Genomic DNA, 18,489 nt, shown 5'->3' on the forward strand with positions numbered 1-18,489 from the left:
TAGTTATGAAGAGAAGCAATTCAAAAGTTAGCATAATAATTATGAATTTCTCTCCCCATAAACACTTTCCCTTTGCTCCCATATTCAAATACATTGCCAGACCAAACCAATTCTGCTTTCAACATTTTCCAAGTATCATCCTTTGACTTTTCACTTCCTTGCTATTTAAAGATGTGTATGAAAGAAACCTCTGATTTCTTATTCCTCTTCGCCTGTTTACTGGGACATCTTCAATGCCTCCTCAGGCCAGCTTGCTAAGGCTCCTAGTATTTGGTGGGATGCATCTTGCCTACCAGAGTCTTAGAGTCATTTTATCCAATGTCTTTAATGTGACATCTTACCTATCCTACAGTTTTTAAAAAGAATCAAAGTTAAGATCCTTTAGGAAAGTGACTTAAATTTAGACCACAGATATTAAAAGACTGGATATGGTTTGTCTTAGCAGAAGTAGTTACGGAAGAGAACCAGAGAGAATGGAACTCAATAAGAGGAGAGAGAGGATAAGTATCTAACTGCATCACAATTCTGCCCTGGGCTGGCTCTGCTCCCAAAAAGGTCACCACCACCACATTCTCAACACAATGAGCAATCAAACAATTCACCTGACCAACTGGCTGGCTGAGAGTCTGGGTGGTGGTCTATCTGGTTTACCAAGGATCCACCCAGCTGAATACCAGTCTCTGCAACAGAGGGTGCTGGCCAACCTGTTTACAATGGATGATGTGCCTGCAGGCCTCCTGGGGCATGCCAGCGCTCTTCACGCGTCTCATCCCTCAGTCCCACTACTTTATCTTGAAAGTAAGAGTCACTCCTCACGTGCTTTGAGGAAGCTTTGAGAGCCAGTGTGGAGTCTTCGACGGGAATCTTCTTCTAACAGAAAGTAACTAGCTTTGTGGATCCTCTTGGGCCAAGAACTGCACCAGAGCAACTTCTGGTTTCTTAAAGAGGTCTCTGTTACCAGTTAAGACTCCTCAGTAGGTCTCCATGAGGCTTCAGCAGCCTCGCAGCAGAGGGTCAGATCAGGGCATGACTGGGCCCCCTGCCCTCAACTTCAGCCTTGTTCTGGCTCAGCCAGTGATGACGAACAGCTTTGCTTCCTTACAGCGCCAGCACATGAATCTTGTGAAAGATGCCCTGTTGTTACTTGTGAAAAACCTTTCCCCGAGTCACTCTAGACCCTCTTGCCCTGCTGTAGTTTCTTCCTGGCACTTACTTCTCCATGAAAGCATCTTACCTCTGCAGTCTTTCTCCACCTCCACCCTGTGGCCCACTATGATGGACGCCTCCAAGGGCACGTCCTACCGTCTGTCTGCTCCCCCGTCACAGTGCAGCCCCTAGAACAGTGCCTGGGACAGGGCAGGGGACAAACCCCTTTGTGGAAAGGGAGCGGACACAGCCCCTTCCCCACGGGCTGCTCCTGCGCCTCAGGCATCCTCGCCCCGTGGCCAAGGACTTCTGCAGGCCAAGGTCCACCCCCTTTGCAGGAAAACGCACCTCCCACAGCAAAGATGCACCCACAGAAGATACCACTTCGGGCTGGGTGGAGACGGAAGTCAAAAGCAGAGGACCGAAGGAGGAAACAGAACCAGAGCTGAGTAAAAGAAATCTGATTAAAAAAAGGAGGAGGGGACTTGAGGTGTCACTTCTGGAATGCTCAAGGTGGACGGGCAGTCGCGCCAGCCCAGTTGTGGCTTGTCACAGACTGATCACGGGGCCTTAACGCAGTCACTGCTCTGCTCAGCTTCAAACGCCACACTCGTAAAGTGAGGACGCCGGGAGTCTTTTCAGACCTGTTCAGGGGCCATTCTTCACAAGGGGAGACCGAAGAGAACATAATCTGTCCTGATTGTATGTATTACAGGGCTACTGCGTGGTAGTCCTGCCTAGTACCAAGAAATTAGATCAAGCTTACCTTTGAGAGCCAGCAGCTTTCCTAATTGGGCCAGGTGTGCAGAGGTGTCTGAGGGATAAGACAGGGCTTCTAGGCCAGCAAGACCATAGCCATCATCAGCTCCAACCTACTAACACATCTGAAGAAAAGAATGTGCTAACTCTAGGGGAGTGGGTGTCCTCTGAGCCTGGGGAGCAGGAAAGGCCAGAGACAAAGCTGGCTGCACCTCGCTAGTTGTTGAGATGCCACGTCCGGTCTGACCCATTCTACTCTCTGGGCTATAGCCCACCAGGCTCCTCTATCCGTGAGGCGAGGATACTGGAGTGGGTTGCTACTTCCTTCTCCAGGGGGATCTTTCCCACCCAGGAATTGAACCTGTGTCTCCTGTATTGGCAGGTGGACCCTTTACCACTGAGCCATCTGGGAAGTCTGCACCTTTCTAGGGGAAGGGGCCTAACCCTCAGGGCCTCCCTCCCAGTGGATACGCTGTCCTCCATGCAAGCTGAACATTGAGGCCAACGGGGTCTGAGCATTTTTTAGGAGAGAGGAGGATAATGGTGAAGAGTCCAAACTCTTCACACCTGGGTTCATACCCTGACTCTGCCATTTATCAGCTACAGGACCAGGGCTAGTTTTAAAATTCTGCATCTCCACTTTTCCACCTGTGACATAGGAGTGATGATAATAGGAAGTGTTAACATCCCAAGAATTCCCGGGAGGATTAAGTTGACATGTGTAAAGTGTTTAGAATAGGGCTGTTATTCCAATTCCACTGGCAAAGCCGTCTCTGGCTGACAGGCACACCTTGGGCCTAATGATAATGAATATTTGCTCTGCTTCTGATGCCACTTTCAACAAAGAAACCTACTCCTTCCCACGTAGGTTTGCTTACCTGGAAAAAATGTGCCTATTGTGGGGATTCTGAGAAATTTCCATCCCAGAGCTCGCAGTTTCTGATGACAAATCGATACATTACTTCTAGTTATGCCTGGGCCTCTGACATCGCTCGACCGCAGAGGGAGATCCAGGTGCGACGTGGATAGAGATGTCAGTCCCAGGGCAGAGCTGGGTTGATTTCTAAATCATCACACTGGCCTTCTGGCGCCCACCTCCATCTCAGCGCACTTGGCAGACGCTCCGGACTTGCGTCTCTAAACAGAGGGTGGGACCCTCCGGCTTCCCACCCAGCAGGGCGCTGCCGGTGCTGTCCGGCCCTGAGGACGGCTAATGAGAGGATAAACAGCTTTTAGAGCACTGGTGGGTTAGCAGTACTGGAAATGAGGGTGCTGCAGGCAGAAGTATAAATCTAAGCCTTCCCCTTGACCTACCTGCAGTGACTTCAAAAAAAAAAAAAAAGGAAATCCAGTGTTTCCATTTTATCCTGGGTCCCGGCCTGGAATACCAACCACCCAATCTTTGGGGATTGGTCTGGATTTTTTAAACATTCTTATTTAAAACTGTGAGTCATGCTGGAAGGGTTAGAAGTTTCAGTGATGATACGCATCGGTGGGAATGTGTTCCTAAGGCTTCTTTCCTCCTGATGTTTTGCTGGGTCGGGTTTACATTTAGGAATTCTGGGATTGGTGAATTTTTTGTTTGTTTTTGGAGAGAGGGCACAGAGAAGTGGGGAAGGGAGGTATTAATAACTGGGAAATGTGAAACGCTTCCAGAGCTCCGTGAGGCCTGCTGTCGGGTGGAGGAGAACTTGAGGAGTTTCAGGGACTAGGCTGGTTCTGAAAGAGTCATCTAAGGGTTACATTGGCATTTCCAGTGCTTACCTTACCACTGGGAAGGTAACCAGGGATTATAATGTCTCATCCCAGGAAAAACGCAGCTTAAGCTGCAAATAAGTCACCCATAAAGAAACTTTGGAGACACAATCCATTGCAACTGCGTTCTTTAAGATGGACTTTCTCTATTGGATCTTCGGGATAAAGAAAGTCACAGGAAGCATTTGGGGTGGCGCGGCGGGTAGGGAGATAGGTCAGAAGCAGGGAGCATATATTCCGCTAGGACTGGAAGAGCATCTGTCCCTGGGGCCTGGGGCAGACGGAGACACGTCTCCCAAGACCCGGCACAAAGATGTCCTGCCTTTAAAGACTGTGTCCCGCACTCGAGTTGTGCTGACGTTTCACTTGGGATTCGCGGGCCAGCCTTTCCCTCGTGACTCTCGGGGAACCTGGGGCCTCTGAGTCCACCTGGGCGTCCCGGCGGAGAGGAGAGACAGGTAAGACCTGGGCAAGAGGAGGAAGAGAGGAGGCTTCAATCTAGACTCGGCTGGGGTTCAGACTGAGGGGCGATCGGGCAGAGGCTGTGAGGGGGGCGCGGGCTTGGGAGCGTCCGTGGGGGAGGGAGGAGGAGCGCCGGACACCCAGACCGCGCGAGGCGGCGCGCGCCCGCGGTAAGGGGGTCCTCTGGGCAGGGTGGGGGTCCTCGGGGCGGGACGGGGTCCCGGAGAGGGCGTGGGGTCCCTGGAGCGGGGTGGGGTCCCCGGGGCAGAGTGGGGGTCCTCGGGGGCCGGGCTCCCGGAGGAGACGTGGGGTCCCTGGAGCGGGGTGGGGTCCCCGGGGCAGGGCGGGGAGAGGAGAGGGCCAGGGCTGCGTGGGGTCCCTTGGAGCAGGGTGGGGTCCCCGGGGCGGGGCGGGGAGACGAGAGGGCCGGGGCTGCGTGGGGTCCCGGGGACGGCGTGGGGCCCTCCGGGGCGGCGCGCGCGCGCGGGGGGCGGTGGCGGCGGGACAGGTGAGCGGCCGCGGCCCCGCCCGTCCCCGCCCGGCGCGCAGCCGTCCCGCCCCCTCGGTCGGGCTTTTGCAGCTGGCTCTTTTCTCCCCTCCTGTTCCGTCTCTCCTTTTAGGTCGCTCCACCCCGCCCAGATCAGGCCGGGGGCCGGCCCGAGAGCGGCCGCCAGCTCGCGCGGGGCGGCTCGGCGAGTCCGGAGCGGAGCCGCGTCCTCCCCGCAGGCGCGCTCGTCGCTCCCCGCGCGGCCCTCGCGGCTTTCCCCCGGCGCGCTCGTCGCTCCCCGCGCGGCCCCCCGCACTTTGCCCCGCGGGCGCGCGTTGGAGAATGCCGGAAAGATGGCGGTAGCGGCGGGGCCGGCCGGCGGGGGCGGCCGCGCGCCGCGCAGCGGGCTGCTGGAAGTTCTGGTGCGGGACCGCTGGCACAAAGTTCTGGTGAACTTGGGCGAGGACGCCCTGCTGCTGAGCTGCGAGGACGGCGCGGCCAACGGCCTCGGGGCGGCCGCCGGAGCCTCGTCCCGCCGGGGCGCGGGGCCCGCGGAGGCGGCCGCCGGGGTCCGCACCGCCTTCACCGACCCGCCCGAGCGGGTGCCCGAGGCCGTGTGCAGCCAGAAGCGCGGCGTGAAGGTGCTGAAGCAGGAGCTGGGCGGGCTGGGCATCAGCATCAAGGGCGGCAAGGAGAACAAGATGCCCATCCTCATCAGCAAGATCTTCAAGGGGCTGGCGGCTGACCAGACCCAGGCGCTCTACGTGGGCGACGCCATCCTCTCGGTGAACGGCGCCGACCTGCGCGACGCCACCCACGATGAGGCGGTGCAGGCGCTGAAGCGCGCGGGCCGCGAGGTGCTGCTGGAAGGTGAGGGACCGGCGCGGGGCGGGCGGGGAGCTCCCCCAACACCCCACCCCCGCAGCCCCGTCCGCACGCCCCCCCCGGGGGCCATCGCGGGGCGCGCGGCTCTGGGTGCGCCCCCCCTCCGCCCCTCCGCCCCACCCCTCTCCACCCACCACCCAACCCCACCCCACCCCACCCCCCGCCCCGTCCGCACGCCCCCCGGGGTGCGCGCCCCCCTCTACCTCCCTCCCCGCCTCCACCCCGTCCGCACGCGCCCCGCCTGCAGCCGCCCTCCGGAGGCCGCAGCGCGCCGAGTTGTGACAACTTCTACCCTCCTGGGGGCAACTCGTCTCCACCCCAGGGTCGTCCTGGGCGTTGACCTGGCAGGGCTGGAGGGAAGGGCCGGGCGAGCGAGCTTTCTTGAGCCCCTACCCATTGCCCGGCAGAGGACCGGGGGCGGCCTGCACTTTGCCTCGTTTTTATCCGCGCGAAATCCCGGTGTCGTGTAGGGGCTGCAGGTGAAGCTGGCGGTGAGGGGTTCACGGCCACGTTACGGAGCCGGCTCACCGAGTGACCGCGACTCTGCTCGGGCACGATTTTCTCTCAGAAGCCTGGGCAGCCGGGCGTACAAAAGGCGGTGGGGGTTTGAGTCTCACAGGGGTCCGAGAGAGGGGGCCACGTGTGAATGCCAACACTCCCACCACCCTTCCCGGCTTCCCTCCTTCCAAATTGGAAACGGGGCTTCTGGCGAGTCGTGCCGAGGCTGGGAGGTGTGCTGCAGCTTTACGCAAAAGTTTGCTTCTGCTGCCAGGTGCCTGGCCGGTCGGTCTGGATTCCAGGTCGCTCTGGGTGGAGGGCTGGTGGAGTGTTTTTTCCTGCCTGAGTTTTCCCTATGTTTCCCCTGCACCCCCTCGGAGTGGTGTGGAAACAACTTTACGTTTGTAAACAGTTTCCCCCGCTCGTGAAGTGTCTTAGCACCTCCTCTCTTGAGACCTGAAGGCCCCGTTACCCCGGTTACAGAGTGTGAGTAGGATGGTCTGCGGCGTGTGTCCTGGTGTGGCTGTGTGTCCTGGTGTGGCTGTGTGTCCGTCTGTGCGGAAGAGGGGCGGTGGGGGCGCTGAGGGGGTGGACGTCTTTCCTGCCACAACTGCGCTCCCGTCTCTCCCTCTGTGTCCCTGTCTGCCGCTCAGCTGTGGAGTACGTTCCTCTTTGTGTCTGTTTAGCCAGCTGCCCCCACACACTGTAGATTGAGTTGTCTGGGGTCTTTTATTTGATTATGGGTCCTCTCCCTTGAGCTCCATGTCATGCCTGCTGAGTAAATGAATAAATGAAACCATGGCCATTGAAACAGAATGTTTCAACTGAGACCTTGTAAACTGGTGGTTGATTTAAGTCCTAAATTAAGAACTTGAGTCGATTTCCTGCTCACCCATGAAGTTGCAATGCGACCTGTGAAACCGAGAAAGTTTGAAGTTTGGAAACCAACTGCTCTTCCCTGTCACAGCTGATGCAACTCTGGTCCATGGTGGCCCACTTCCTGGCCTAGAATACAGAAGGTTCCCCCAACCCTTATTTGTCTAGAGTATTTGCGATGTCTTCATATTTAATTGCTACCCGGGATCCAGAAAGTGGAAGGCTATTTGCTTTGGCTTGATTATTAACATAAGTAAATAGAAAAAAGTTTCTTGATTCAAGTGTGTGTTGGCTTGTGTGACAAGGGGCAGGTGGAATCTGGAGCAAGTGTAGTTTGGACTGTAAACGGCTGGACACCTGCTCGGCTTGCAATATTACAGCAGAATATCAGGGGGCACAAAGGCAGGTCATTTCTATTTCAGGCACTGCCCTTGATTATGTCTTTTGTTTTATTCCCCCTCCGTTTCAATTTAGTGAATAGTGACTTAGCAAAGAAATTTTAAAATCTACCTCTCCCCTGAAGAAGAAGAAAATATGATTCCGGGAGTTAAAAATAAATTTAGTCAAGAAAATAATTCAAGCAGTTGTCTGACTTTTTTTGGTGCGGCAACTGAAAAGTGAGTTTTGTAAAAACCTCTAAATGTAACAGTCTTACAACAGATTGTTATGTTACAGGCAGGAGCTTTAGGGGAAGACTTGTGGGCTTCCTGGACAAGACCCACCTGGACTTTGTTTGGGCAGCAGTCTTATTCTAAGCCTGAGTGTTCAGAAATCAACTGCTATTAAGATAAACCAGAAACCTCCTCCCCACCAAAACAGTATCTCTTCTTCTGAGAGTATTGATCCTAAATGAGGTGGTCATGTATCATCAAATCAAATAGCACACAACTTCTCCCTCGTAGCTTGGCTAGTTCTAGTACAGGGTTCCCAGCTGAAGGGACTTACCAGAACCACCAGAAGGGCTTTTAAAACTCACCTGTCCACTGCTCCTGCGCGGAAATGCCATCTTGATTCCAGAATTTCTACATAGGAAAGACTGTGCCGATGTAATCTAGTTGGATGAGAGGGCTAAGGGAGCGGCATTAAATATATATTTATATGGCAAATACTTTTTTTTTTTTACGTAGATTGCTTTTTCTTGTTTGTTTTTTTGAGGGAGCAGATGGAGACTCGTTGAGTTCTTCAACGAATGCTGATACAACCGCTCATTTCGTGACGTGTGCCCCCTAGTGGAAACTCGCTGCGTGTACTAACGGTGTGTGCGCCTCGATCAGCCGCGTCAGCTCTTGGCAACCCCGTGGACCGTAGCCCCCAGGCTCCTCTGTCCATCTGCTAATGTACAGACGCTAGTAATGTAATCAAGGGCTACATTTCTTCCGAAATGAAGCCCAGCAAATTTCAGTGCCTGCATTCTAGTCTTAGATTCTGTCGTAGAAGGATCTTAACCTCCCCGAGCCTCAGTGTCTTCTGAAAAATGAGAATACATAAACGTTTATTTACTGGGCTGCTATAAGGAAGAGTACTCTGAGCATTTTCTTAAAGGAAGCAGGGGGCATATATCAAATGCCTGCTGTGCTTAGTTTCTATAATTCAAATGAAGATGAACTTGTCCCTTCTAAGGAACAGACTTTCCCTATTCCTCTCCTAGAGTTTATATTTTTACATTTTTATTTCATTTTTTATTTTTCTTGTACTACAGAACTGTAACCTCAGGAGACCATTGCTCTGGGCAAAAGCAGTCGCAGCAGCAGCTCACAGCTCTTGAGGACTTAGTGTGCGCGCCCTCGTTTGTTGCCCTTGTTGCTGTTACACTTGGAGTAACTCTTTGAGGCTAGTGCTACTCTTGCTAATTTTACTGAATGGAAACTGAAGCTGATAGATAACAGGTTATTTGCTTCAACTAACAGAAAAGACCCAGGTCTGTCAGACTTAAAAGCTCAAGGTGAGACTGACACTGACTTCTGCTTCAGCTGTCTGCTTGAGTCAGCGGACGTGTCATCAGTTATTGGACTCAAGATGCTCTTCGCGCTCCTCGCGTGCTGACATCAGGCGGCAGCCACGGACCGGAAACGGTCATTGTGCGGCCACCCGGAGGGAGAGGCAGGAATGGACAGTGAGCCCAACTTAATCACCAAGTGTCTGGCTGTCGAGAGGGGTCTGCCGCGATATGGCCCAGATTTGCAACGTGATGGAGCCTCCATTGTTGGACACATGGCGAGCAGAGAGACTAAACTGCAATTCAGACTTTAAATAGTGAATAAACTATGCCAGTTAAGTCAGTGTCAAACCAAACGCGCATCAAAGTTAAGATCAGAAATCTTCACACTACAGACTCATTTCCCTTTTTCGGGAGTGGAGAACAGGGACCCTGCGTCCAGCCGTGCAGATGTTGTGCCCCATGACTCCAGGAGCGCACGCTCTGGAGTAGGGCAGGGCACACCTGCACAAATGCCTTTGGAAGCTTTGGGTGGAGGAGCGGGGCGGGTGGGGGGGTTGCCCTTATATTAATAGTAAAATCATAATTTGAACTATATCAACCTGTTTGTAGCTGAAGCAACAATAAAATCAGTTTCTTCAGAATTTGTTGAGATCAAGGAGTGTAGAATGTTCTGAGAGTGGAGGTGAGGGGTGGGCAGTATAATCCTTGAGTACAAAAGTCTCCCGTGGAACTGAACTCGAAAACTGGAGACTCAAGCGAGAACGTCAGAGACGGTTGTTGACATTCACCCTGTCGCTCAAAGCTGCTTCCTCAGTGCCACCCAGGAGTGCTTGGTGTGGGGAGTCGCTGAAATGTCACTTTCACCACCACTTTCTGCAGTGCTGGGGGCAGCGGACAGGGAGAAGGGGTGCAGGAGAAGGGTAGCGAGTTTGCTGGCGTATGGCCTCAGAACTGGATGAAAATTTGAACTTCAAAGGGTTTTATGGGCTGCAATGGTTGCCCATGGGAAGGGAAGCTGAACCCCCCTTGGGCTAGCAGAAGGCCAGTGCCTCAGCCCAAAAAAGAGCTTGGTTGTCAGCTGTACCTGAGTCTGAGTGGGAAGAATGTACCCTTTAGACCTTGCTGAGGGGCAGGAGTGAGAAAAGATGAGAGGATCGAGCAGGGTCAAGGCTGGTAGGGCTTGTTAGAGTTGGATTTCATTCTGAGGGTGAAGTGTTTGAGTCAGGGAAATGTCACACTTGGTTTCATATTTCCATAAGCTCACTCCCTCAAGCATGCTTCTAGCATGAAGTTGGCGAGACTAGTGAGGTGAGTGGCCCCCTGTGCCCACCCAGCTGCCCTGGGGTGTGGGCACCTGATCCTGAACTATACTTGGGGGCACCTCCCTGAGCAGGACTTAGGTTTGTAGAGGGGCTTCACATGCATTATGATTTTGTCTCCAGATCACCCCTTTGTGGATGAGTGGACAGCTGTTATAATTCCCCTTTTGTACAGGAGGAAATGGAAATGCCAGGGTTGGGTGACTGGTCCCAGGTTACTTTGTCAGTGATGGAGCTGGAAATCAGGTTATCTAACACTCCATCAGCTTTTCTGCTGCACACTGACACCAGCCCAAGACATCATGCAGGGACTAGGAGAAGCCTCAGAGGAATAGGACGTGGCTTCTTCTTGCAGTAAGCAGTGAGGTAGGGCAATTAAGGCTGATTGTGCAGTACTTGGAGGGCTTCCCAGGTGGTGCTAGTGGTAAAGAATCCCCCTGTCAATGCAAGAGACATAAGAGACTCAAGTTTGATCTCTGAGTCGGGAAGATCCCCTGGAGGAGGGCATGGCAACCCACTCCAGTATTCTTGTCTCGAGAAGCCCATGGACAGAGGAGCCTGGCGGGCTACATCCATAGGGTTGCAGAGTCAGACACAACTGAAGCAACTTAACATACGTGCATGTGAAGTAGTGGAGATTAGTAAGACAAATAGGGTGATTTTTACTGCAGAATATAAAGCAATAGTACCTGGCATACATTGGGCTTCCCAGGTGGTGCAGTAGTATAGAATTCGCCTGCCAATGCAGAAGATGGAAGAGACTCAGGTTCAGTCTCTGGGCCAGGAAGATGCCCTGGAGGAGGAAACAGCAACCCACTCCAGTATTCTTGCCTGGGGAATCCCACAGACAGAGGAGCCTGGTGGGCTACAGTCCATGGGGTCGCAAAGAATTGGACACAACTGAGCGACTGAGCATCCATGCATGCACCTGGCATACGTTAAGCTGTTAGAATGTGTTAGGGAGGAAGAAATGGCAGGACAGGCAGAAGGAAGGAGGGAGAGAGAGAAGGAATTAGGGGACGTATCAATGACCCTTTTTTACGACTCCCATCCTCCAGCACTCATGCTATTAGACCACAGCGATAAACATTTGGCATCTGATAAGGAAACCGAACCTTTCCCTGTCGAGAAGAGGGGTGAAGAAAGGACTTTATAAATCCAGGAAGCACTTACTTAACATAGACCAGCCTTGAAAGACAGTTAACAAAAGAGGGGCCAGACATGACTTTACAAGTGATGGGAAAGGGAAGTTATCCTTTTCATGCTATGTTTAGAACCACTTTGCCTTTGCCCCCTCTGTGGCTCAGGGACCTCCATGTCCAAATAAGTAAGAACACTTTCTACTGGAGGAGATGAAAACTGTCTGCTTAGATATTTTAATTGTTTCTTTTTTAAGCTTATGTATCAGTCTGAGAATTCAGACCATATTCCTTAAGTGAAGCTGACCTTTTCCTTCTTTCTGCTGGGCGAGGGGTTGCTCCTCTCATTCAGTGGTGCATTTTAACACATACCATGGAATATGTGTTAAAAATAGCTCATTGCACAGGGTCTACATTTGTGAAACACATCTAACCAAGGCTACCGTGGTCCGTGTAGAGGGGAAGTTCCTCTCTGGCAGCCTGTGGCCTACTGAGAATTCTACTTCAGATGATGCATTTCAAAGCAGTTAATGTTAAAGAAAAGCCAGAATTTCCCCCCACGTTTATAACGTGTTTTATACACCAAACCTCATTACCCACTTCACTGGCTTTGATCTATAATAGCACTTGCCTTTAGCTCTGGCCTGCAGAGTGAGACTTATGAGAAAATATGTAATGTGCACCAGGAAGTAAATGTCCAAACAGACCCAGGCAAATGAGCCCCATCCCCAACACGAAATAGGCAAGATGGAAAAGTTCATGATTAATCGTGGTTATCATGGAAATTAAAAGGATGCCCCATACTTTAGCTCAGTACTTTTCAAGACTGCTTCTCCTCTCTGTGGACTGAAGTGTCAGCCTGTGCACAGATGCAAGCGGCTGTGACTGAAGTTTAGCAGTTGCTGAGGATGCTGCAACTGACATGTCCAGTTTGTTTGCATTGCTGTTCAGACTGCCCTTGTTTCTTCCTGTTGCAATTTTTTTTTTTTTCCTCAAAGAGGTAAAAAGCAGTGGTTTAGAGAGTAGGCTTTAGATGTATTCTGTCTGGGCTTAAATTTGCATGCAACCGCTTTCTAGCTTGTGATCTTGTGCAAGGTATTTAACGACACGCCTCAGTTTCTTAATTAGTAGGTTCATCATGAGGAGTAGAGTATTTGCATGTGTGAAGTGGTTAGCTCATTGCCTGGAACGTAGTCTGCACTAAATGATGACTGACCATACAGTATGTCAGATCTCATGCTTAGCTAAGTCTTGTTTCTGGATAGAGGGTTCAGTCATAGGTTCTGTAATGCAGGCACAGGGGACAGTTTGGGATTTACCATGCTAAGAAACTGGCTGATGTAAGAGATGGCCTAGCAGAGTTCGTTTGCCATGTGGGGGTGAGTTACAATCCCACAAGACTGTATTTCATTGATGATTTTTAGTCACCTCAGATACTTTCCTTCAACCAAACCACAGCGTAGGCTGCTGTGGTTTTTAGTGGAAAAATGTGAACTGTGTCTTAAAATGCTGATATGCAGGAACATGAAGAAAAGTGTTTTGTGAAGGGATAGTAGGCAAATAAGGATTTAACCAAAAAAGCAAAATTCAAAACTCTTTGAAAATTTTTCTAGTAATTATAGGAATGCCAAGATCTTATTAGCCCAAAGAAACCCGTGTTTTTATTTAAAAATGTAAAATATGTAACTGTTACTAAATAAAAATATACTTTAGTCTTTTTTTATTATTTTATTATTTAGTACTGTATTTTGTGGAATCCAAGAGACCATCCAGTGGAAGATAAATTTATGTATCCTTAGGAAAGAAAAAACTAAGATGGGGAGTCTTACAGGATACTTGCTTAAAATTGGGACACCAAAATGTTATCCCTTCAGTGCAGGGTTAAATGAAAATTAAGCCATCACACAGATAGGCACAACAAAGGAACTCATTTCAAACTTGGTAGTGGTGGAAAGAGGGAAAAACACATCCCCTGTGATTCTGATTGCAAGTTCTGTTGTTGTTTAGTCACTAAGTCATGTCCAATTCTTTGTGACTCCATGGACTATAGCCCACCATGCTCCTCTGTCCATGGAATTTCCCAGGCAAGAGTACTGCAGTGGATTGCCATGCCCTTCTCCAGGGGATCTTCCCGACTCAGAGATGGAACCTGCATCTCTGGCATTGGCAGGTGAATTGTTTACTGCTGAACCACGAGGGAAGCCCTGAATTGCAAGTTGGTTCTAATAAATATTTAGATCTAAATTTAGAATGTCAGTGTGAATGTTAACAAGTACTTAGGCAGATAGATAATCTAAAGTGTCCTCAGATTGGGAGGGCCCTTGATGAATGAGAGGAAAAATTATGACTACTCTATGTAAGAACTTGGTTTCCATCCAGGCCTTCAGAAACTTTAAGGCCATTCCCCAATTCAGAGATGATAAAATATGAAGAAGAAGAAAAAAACGTGGGGGGGGGGGAGTTTGAATTACGAGTTATGGTGCAAAATTAGTTATTAAAACTAGTTATTAAAATAATTTTTCGGTGCTTTCCTGGTGGTCCGATGGCTAAGAATCCACCTTCCGATGCAGGGGGTGTGGGTCTATTCGATCCCTGGTCGGGGAGCCAAGCCCCTCCGTGCAGCCGGTGCTGCGACTGAGGAGACCCTGTGAAGCCCCTGCGACCAGAGGAGCCCAGCACTGCCGCGAGAGAGAGCTCGCACGCTGCGGCAGAGACCCGGTGCAACCAAAGCAGAAACAAAGGAAGAAAACCATTTGTCTTAGGATGGTTAGTAAGGTGGACCTTGTTGGTAGATTGAAGCAAAAATCTATAGAGGAATGAAATGAAATTCCTGCTGTTCTAAATGGAACAGCCTGGAGGGGGAGACAGGTGTAGAGTAATAAACTGCATTTATATAAATTACAAATAAGTTTTATAAGCATATAAATTACAAAGGAGGAAATCTTATAACAGAACTTATGGAGTATCTGAAGGTACTAAGTCTACATGAAGTGGAAAGGAGTGCTTCCCAGAAGAGGTGACTTGCCCGGGAGGACCACACAAGGAGAAAGGAACATAAAACACAGGAATTACATTGTTCTTTGGGGCCCTGTGCCTCATGCACTTTCGTCTGAAACACCCTTTCGTCTGTGTAGAAGATCAAGTTAATGGCTTTTCTTTTTTGCTCTGTTCTCTACTTCATTTTTAGAATTTTTCTAAATCAAAATAATTCATGTTTATAGCATTCCTTCACCTACCCTCCCTCATATCTTCTCTCCTGTTCCCCAGAATATTAGAATATATTGCAATATAGGCATATTATTTAGAATATTCTAATAGCAGTATGGGCAGACTATTTAAAATACTGGAATACATATTTTTACATACTAGAATACATATTCTAATATTCTGAATAATATGTCTATACTGCTATTTCTTGATATATCAAATTTAGCCATTACTAAGTTGGTTTATGTATATAAAATTAGAATGATGTCAGTATTGCTCCATTTTCCAGTTAAGTAGTATTCTATGATCAGGATTCTCGCAGTTATTAATACTAACAGTTTTTCTCTTTTTTTTCCATTTGCTTTGTTTTCTTAAGCCTAGCTCAATTTTTTTTTCCGAATGCAGCACTAACGTGTCAAATTTCTAGCAATAATTTTTTGAAATGTTCACACATATCAAATAATCCACCTGTTCTGCTTGTTTTGCTCCTGGAGCCCTGCCGCTCTGGCGGCTCCATCTTGGCCTGGCTGTGGCCATCCTCCTCGGGCTGTCCTCGGCTTCCCCGCTCTCCTGGTCAAGCATCACCTCCACTGTCTGTTCACTCCCCAGTTTTGCTGGAGCACAGTCTTCAGCAGCTTTCTGAGAAAGGGCATTTGGGAAGCAAACACATGGTAATTTCTTTGGTCTCTTTTCTCGCTGGTCTCATGCCATTCTCCTTCTCTCTTTCTCATGTGTGAACTATTTCTTATCTCTGGAAAGTCTTAATATTTCTTTTTTATCTCTGATAGTCTCAGTTGTGTAGAGTAACTTGACAAGGTGTGAGGCTTTTGGTAATCATTCTTCTAAGCACTTTAAGGGACACCAACAGTCCATGGGGTCGCTAAGAGTCGGGCACGACAGCGACTTCACTTTCGCTTTTCACTTTCATGCATTGGAGAAGGAAATGGCAACCCACTCCAGTGTTCTTGCCTGGAGAATCCCAGGGACGGCAGAGCCTGGTGGGCTGCCGTCTATGGGGTCGCACAAAGTTGGACATGACTGAAGTGACTTAGCAGCAGCAACAGACCGGAGCGGTAGTTCCCAAACTGTACCAAGGTTCCATAGGGTGCACCAGTGAACTCACCAGGACACCATGTGGAACATTTTAAAGTTTCAAGGAAAGCAGCAGCATCTGTTGTACCCCAGGCAGACCAGTAAAGGGAGTTTCAACGTTAAATTGCTACATTCCTTCAGTGATGTCAATATCTTTGCAAAGATGGATTTTCTGCAATTGCTATGATAAGAAATTAAATTAAAATAAGTGCTAAGTGAAAAGTAGTGTGGAACAGAAAATGGAGGCAGCAGTATCCAATATGATTTCAAGGCTTGAGAAGTTGCATAGTGCCCAACAAACGCTAATTTTTCAGGACATAAAGATGCACTAGGGGCTTCCCTGAAGGTTCAGATGGTAAAGAATCTACCTGCAATGCAGGAGATCTGGGTTCAATCCCTGGGTCGGGAAGATCTCTTGGAGAAGGGAATGACTCCAGTATTCTTGCCTGGAGTATCCCATGGACAGAGGAGCCTGGCAGGCCTATAGTCCATGGGGTCACAGACAGTCAGACATGACCGAGCGACTCACCCTTTCATTTTTTTCAAAGATGTACTATGTTGTTAGGACTTAGCTACTTAGTAAATCGAATTGTTAGGTATTTCTTTGTGCCTGGGAATGTCATGAAGAAAAAACAACTAAGAAATTTAGGGGGCGGTTTGCTGAGTGGATTGGGGCCTGTGGTCTGAAGGCTCTGTTGCTCCGGTTCTGGAACACGCTCTGGTGTTGTGTCCAGCAGTTCCTCTCCTCTGGTGTCAGTGCCTCAGGGTGCAGATCCTGGTGGCTGGATACAGGACCCTCTGTACTGACCCAGCAAGAAGCTAATCTTTGTCGTTACCTTTCCCTCTGATTGCCGTTCTCTGCCGTGTTTGTTCATTTTCACGGTCAGTTACTAGATTTGTATCTACAACTCTTGTATTGAATCTTTAGAAAGTTTATCTGTTCTGTTGCTAAGTTCCAGCACATTTTCTTGGTCTCATTGTTCGTTCTTTTTATATCTATAGCATCCTCTTGTTTTGTGGATGCAGTGACTTGGCTGTTCTCTATGAATAATGGTTTTTTGAAGGTATATTTTTGCACCATAAGTGACTCTGATCTCTCTGTGTACCTTTCTGTCCACTTCATTTTCCCGTGTGGCATTCGTATCTGATAGTGTCACATATTTCGAGATTTGTTTCATTTTTGTGTTCCCTAGAAGCAGAACCTCAGATGAACATCTCAGTATAAGAAGTTTATTTGTGATAGAACCCCAGAAAACACTGGTTGTAGAGTGGGAATGTAAGATGATGATAGAAATGAACCCAGAAGGGCCCCACTGTGAGCACTTAGCCACTCTGGAATGTACCGGTCCCATGAGAGGTGAGGAAGGGAGTAAAACTTATTTTACCAACTCATCTTTTCATTAAGGTTGCCTGCTGGGGGTATTACCTCTCTTGATACTCTTGCTGCTGTCTCTATGAGGGTCAGCAGCACATGTGTGCTAAGCTGCTTCAGTTCTGTCCGACTCCTTGCGACCCCATGGACTGCGGCCCTCCAGGCTCCTCTGTCCACAGGATTCTCCAGGCAAGAATGCTGGAGAGGATAGCCGTTCCCTACTCCAGGGGGAGGGTCACCAATACCCGCTGCCCAAAAGATGCCCTCCAGGCAGAGAACTGCAAGTATTCACTCAGGTGCCATTCACTGCTTTGGAGAAGGCATGGTATATCAACTTGGGCTTCATTGGAGTCTCATTTCCTGATTTGAAGTGTTCATAAGAAAGCATGATGGAAGATTTACATCCCAAATCTCTCAGAAGGGCTGGTTCAGACACAAAGATTGAGCACACTACACCCAGGAAACCCTGTGAGGCAGACTGGGCCACCTTCACCTGGTCCTTCATTTCTGTGCGCGGAGGTTAGCGGAGAGACGTGAGGTTAGCAGAGAGACGTGTAGTTCTACTTAGTTGACTGCACAGCCCCTGCAAGTAGGTTGTACACAAGTTAGATCAACTGAACCAAAGTGGAGTGTTGCGTTTCTCACCCTCAGTGCCATTGACATTGTGGACTGGATCAGTCCTTTGTAACGTAGAATGTTTGCAGCATCTCTGGCCTCTACCCACTGGCTGCAAGTGGCATCCTCCGTCCCTGCTTGTAATAACAAACTGCCTCCATACATCACCCTGTGTCCCCTGGAGGGCAGAATCGCCGCTGGTGTACAGCCTAACAGTCGTTCTCAAACTTGGCCATGCGTTACAGACATTTGCTTGCGGACTAAGTCAGTCATTCCAACTCTTTGTGCAGGGACTGTAGCCCCCCCAGGCTCCTCTGTTCAAGGGATTTTTTTTCCCAGGCAAGAATTCTGGAGTGGGGTGCCATTTCCTCCTCCAGGGGATCTTCCCAACCCAGGGATCGAACTCATGTCTCCTGCGTCTCTTGCATTGGCAGGTTTTTTTTTTTTTTTTTTTTTTTTTTACTGTGGAGCCACATGGGAAGCCCAATGTTAGAGACACTTGCTGCTACTGCTGAGTCACCTCAGTTGTGTCCAACTCTGTGTGACCCCATAGACGGCAGCCTACCAGGCTCCTCCGTCCCTGGGATTCTCCAGGCAAGAACACTGGAGTGGGTTGCCATCACCTTCTCCTAAGTGTAGAGACACTTCAGTTCAGTTCAGTTGCTCATTTGTGTCCAACTCTTTGCCACCCCATGAACTGCAGCAAGCCAGGCCTCCCTGTCCATCACCAACTCCCGGAGTTCACTCAAACTCACGTCCATCAAGTCGGTGATGCCATCCAGCCATTTCATCCTCTGTCGTCCCCTTCTCCTTCTGCCCCCAATCCCTCCCAGCATCACAGTCTTTTCCAATGAGTCAACTCTTCACATGAGGTGGCCAAAGTACTGGAGTTTCAGCTTTAGCATCATTCCTTCCAAAGAACACCCAGGGCTGATCTC

At 49.7% G+C, this 18,489-nt stretch overlaps 1 protein-coding gene and 1 long non-coding RNA gene across 2 annotated transcripts in view; one reads left to right on the top strand and one right to left on the bottom strand.

Annotated features, from left to right (window-relative positions):
- Positions 1-3,771: 3,771 nt before the first annotated feature.
- LOC123329408 lies at positions 3,772-6,657 on the bottom strand. The gene is made up of 2 exons (XR_006544797.2): positions 5,888-6,657; positions 3,772-4,125 (listed from the first exon to the last, which is right to left on the bottom strand). It is a non-coding gene; the product is annotated as an uncharacterized LOC123329408 (long non-coding RNA).
- SNTB1 (syntrophin beta 1) overlaps positions 4,802-18,489 on the top strand; it is a 253,150-nt gene continuing 239,462 nt past the window's right edge. The window contains exon 1 of the mRNA XM_006074717.4: positions 4,802-5,479. Coding sequence (XP_006074779.2) covers positions 4,963-5,479 — 517 coding nt within the window. The 5' untranslated portion in view covers positions 4,802-4,962. The remainder of the gene's footprint in view (positions 5,480-18,489) is intronic.

Source organism: Bubalus bubalis, chromosome 15 (assembly GCF_019923935.1).
Source record: "Bubalus bubalis isolate 160015118507 breed Murrah chromosome 15, NDDB_SH_1, whole genome shotgun sequence".
NCBI lineage: Eukaryota > Metazoa > Chordata > Mammalia > Artiodactyla > Bovidae > Bubalus > Bubalus bubalis.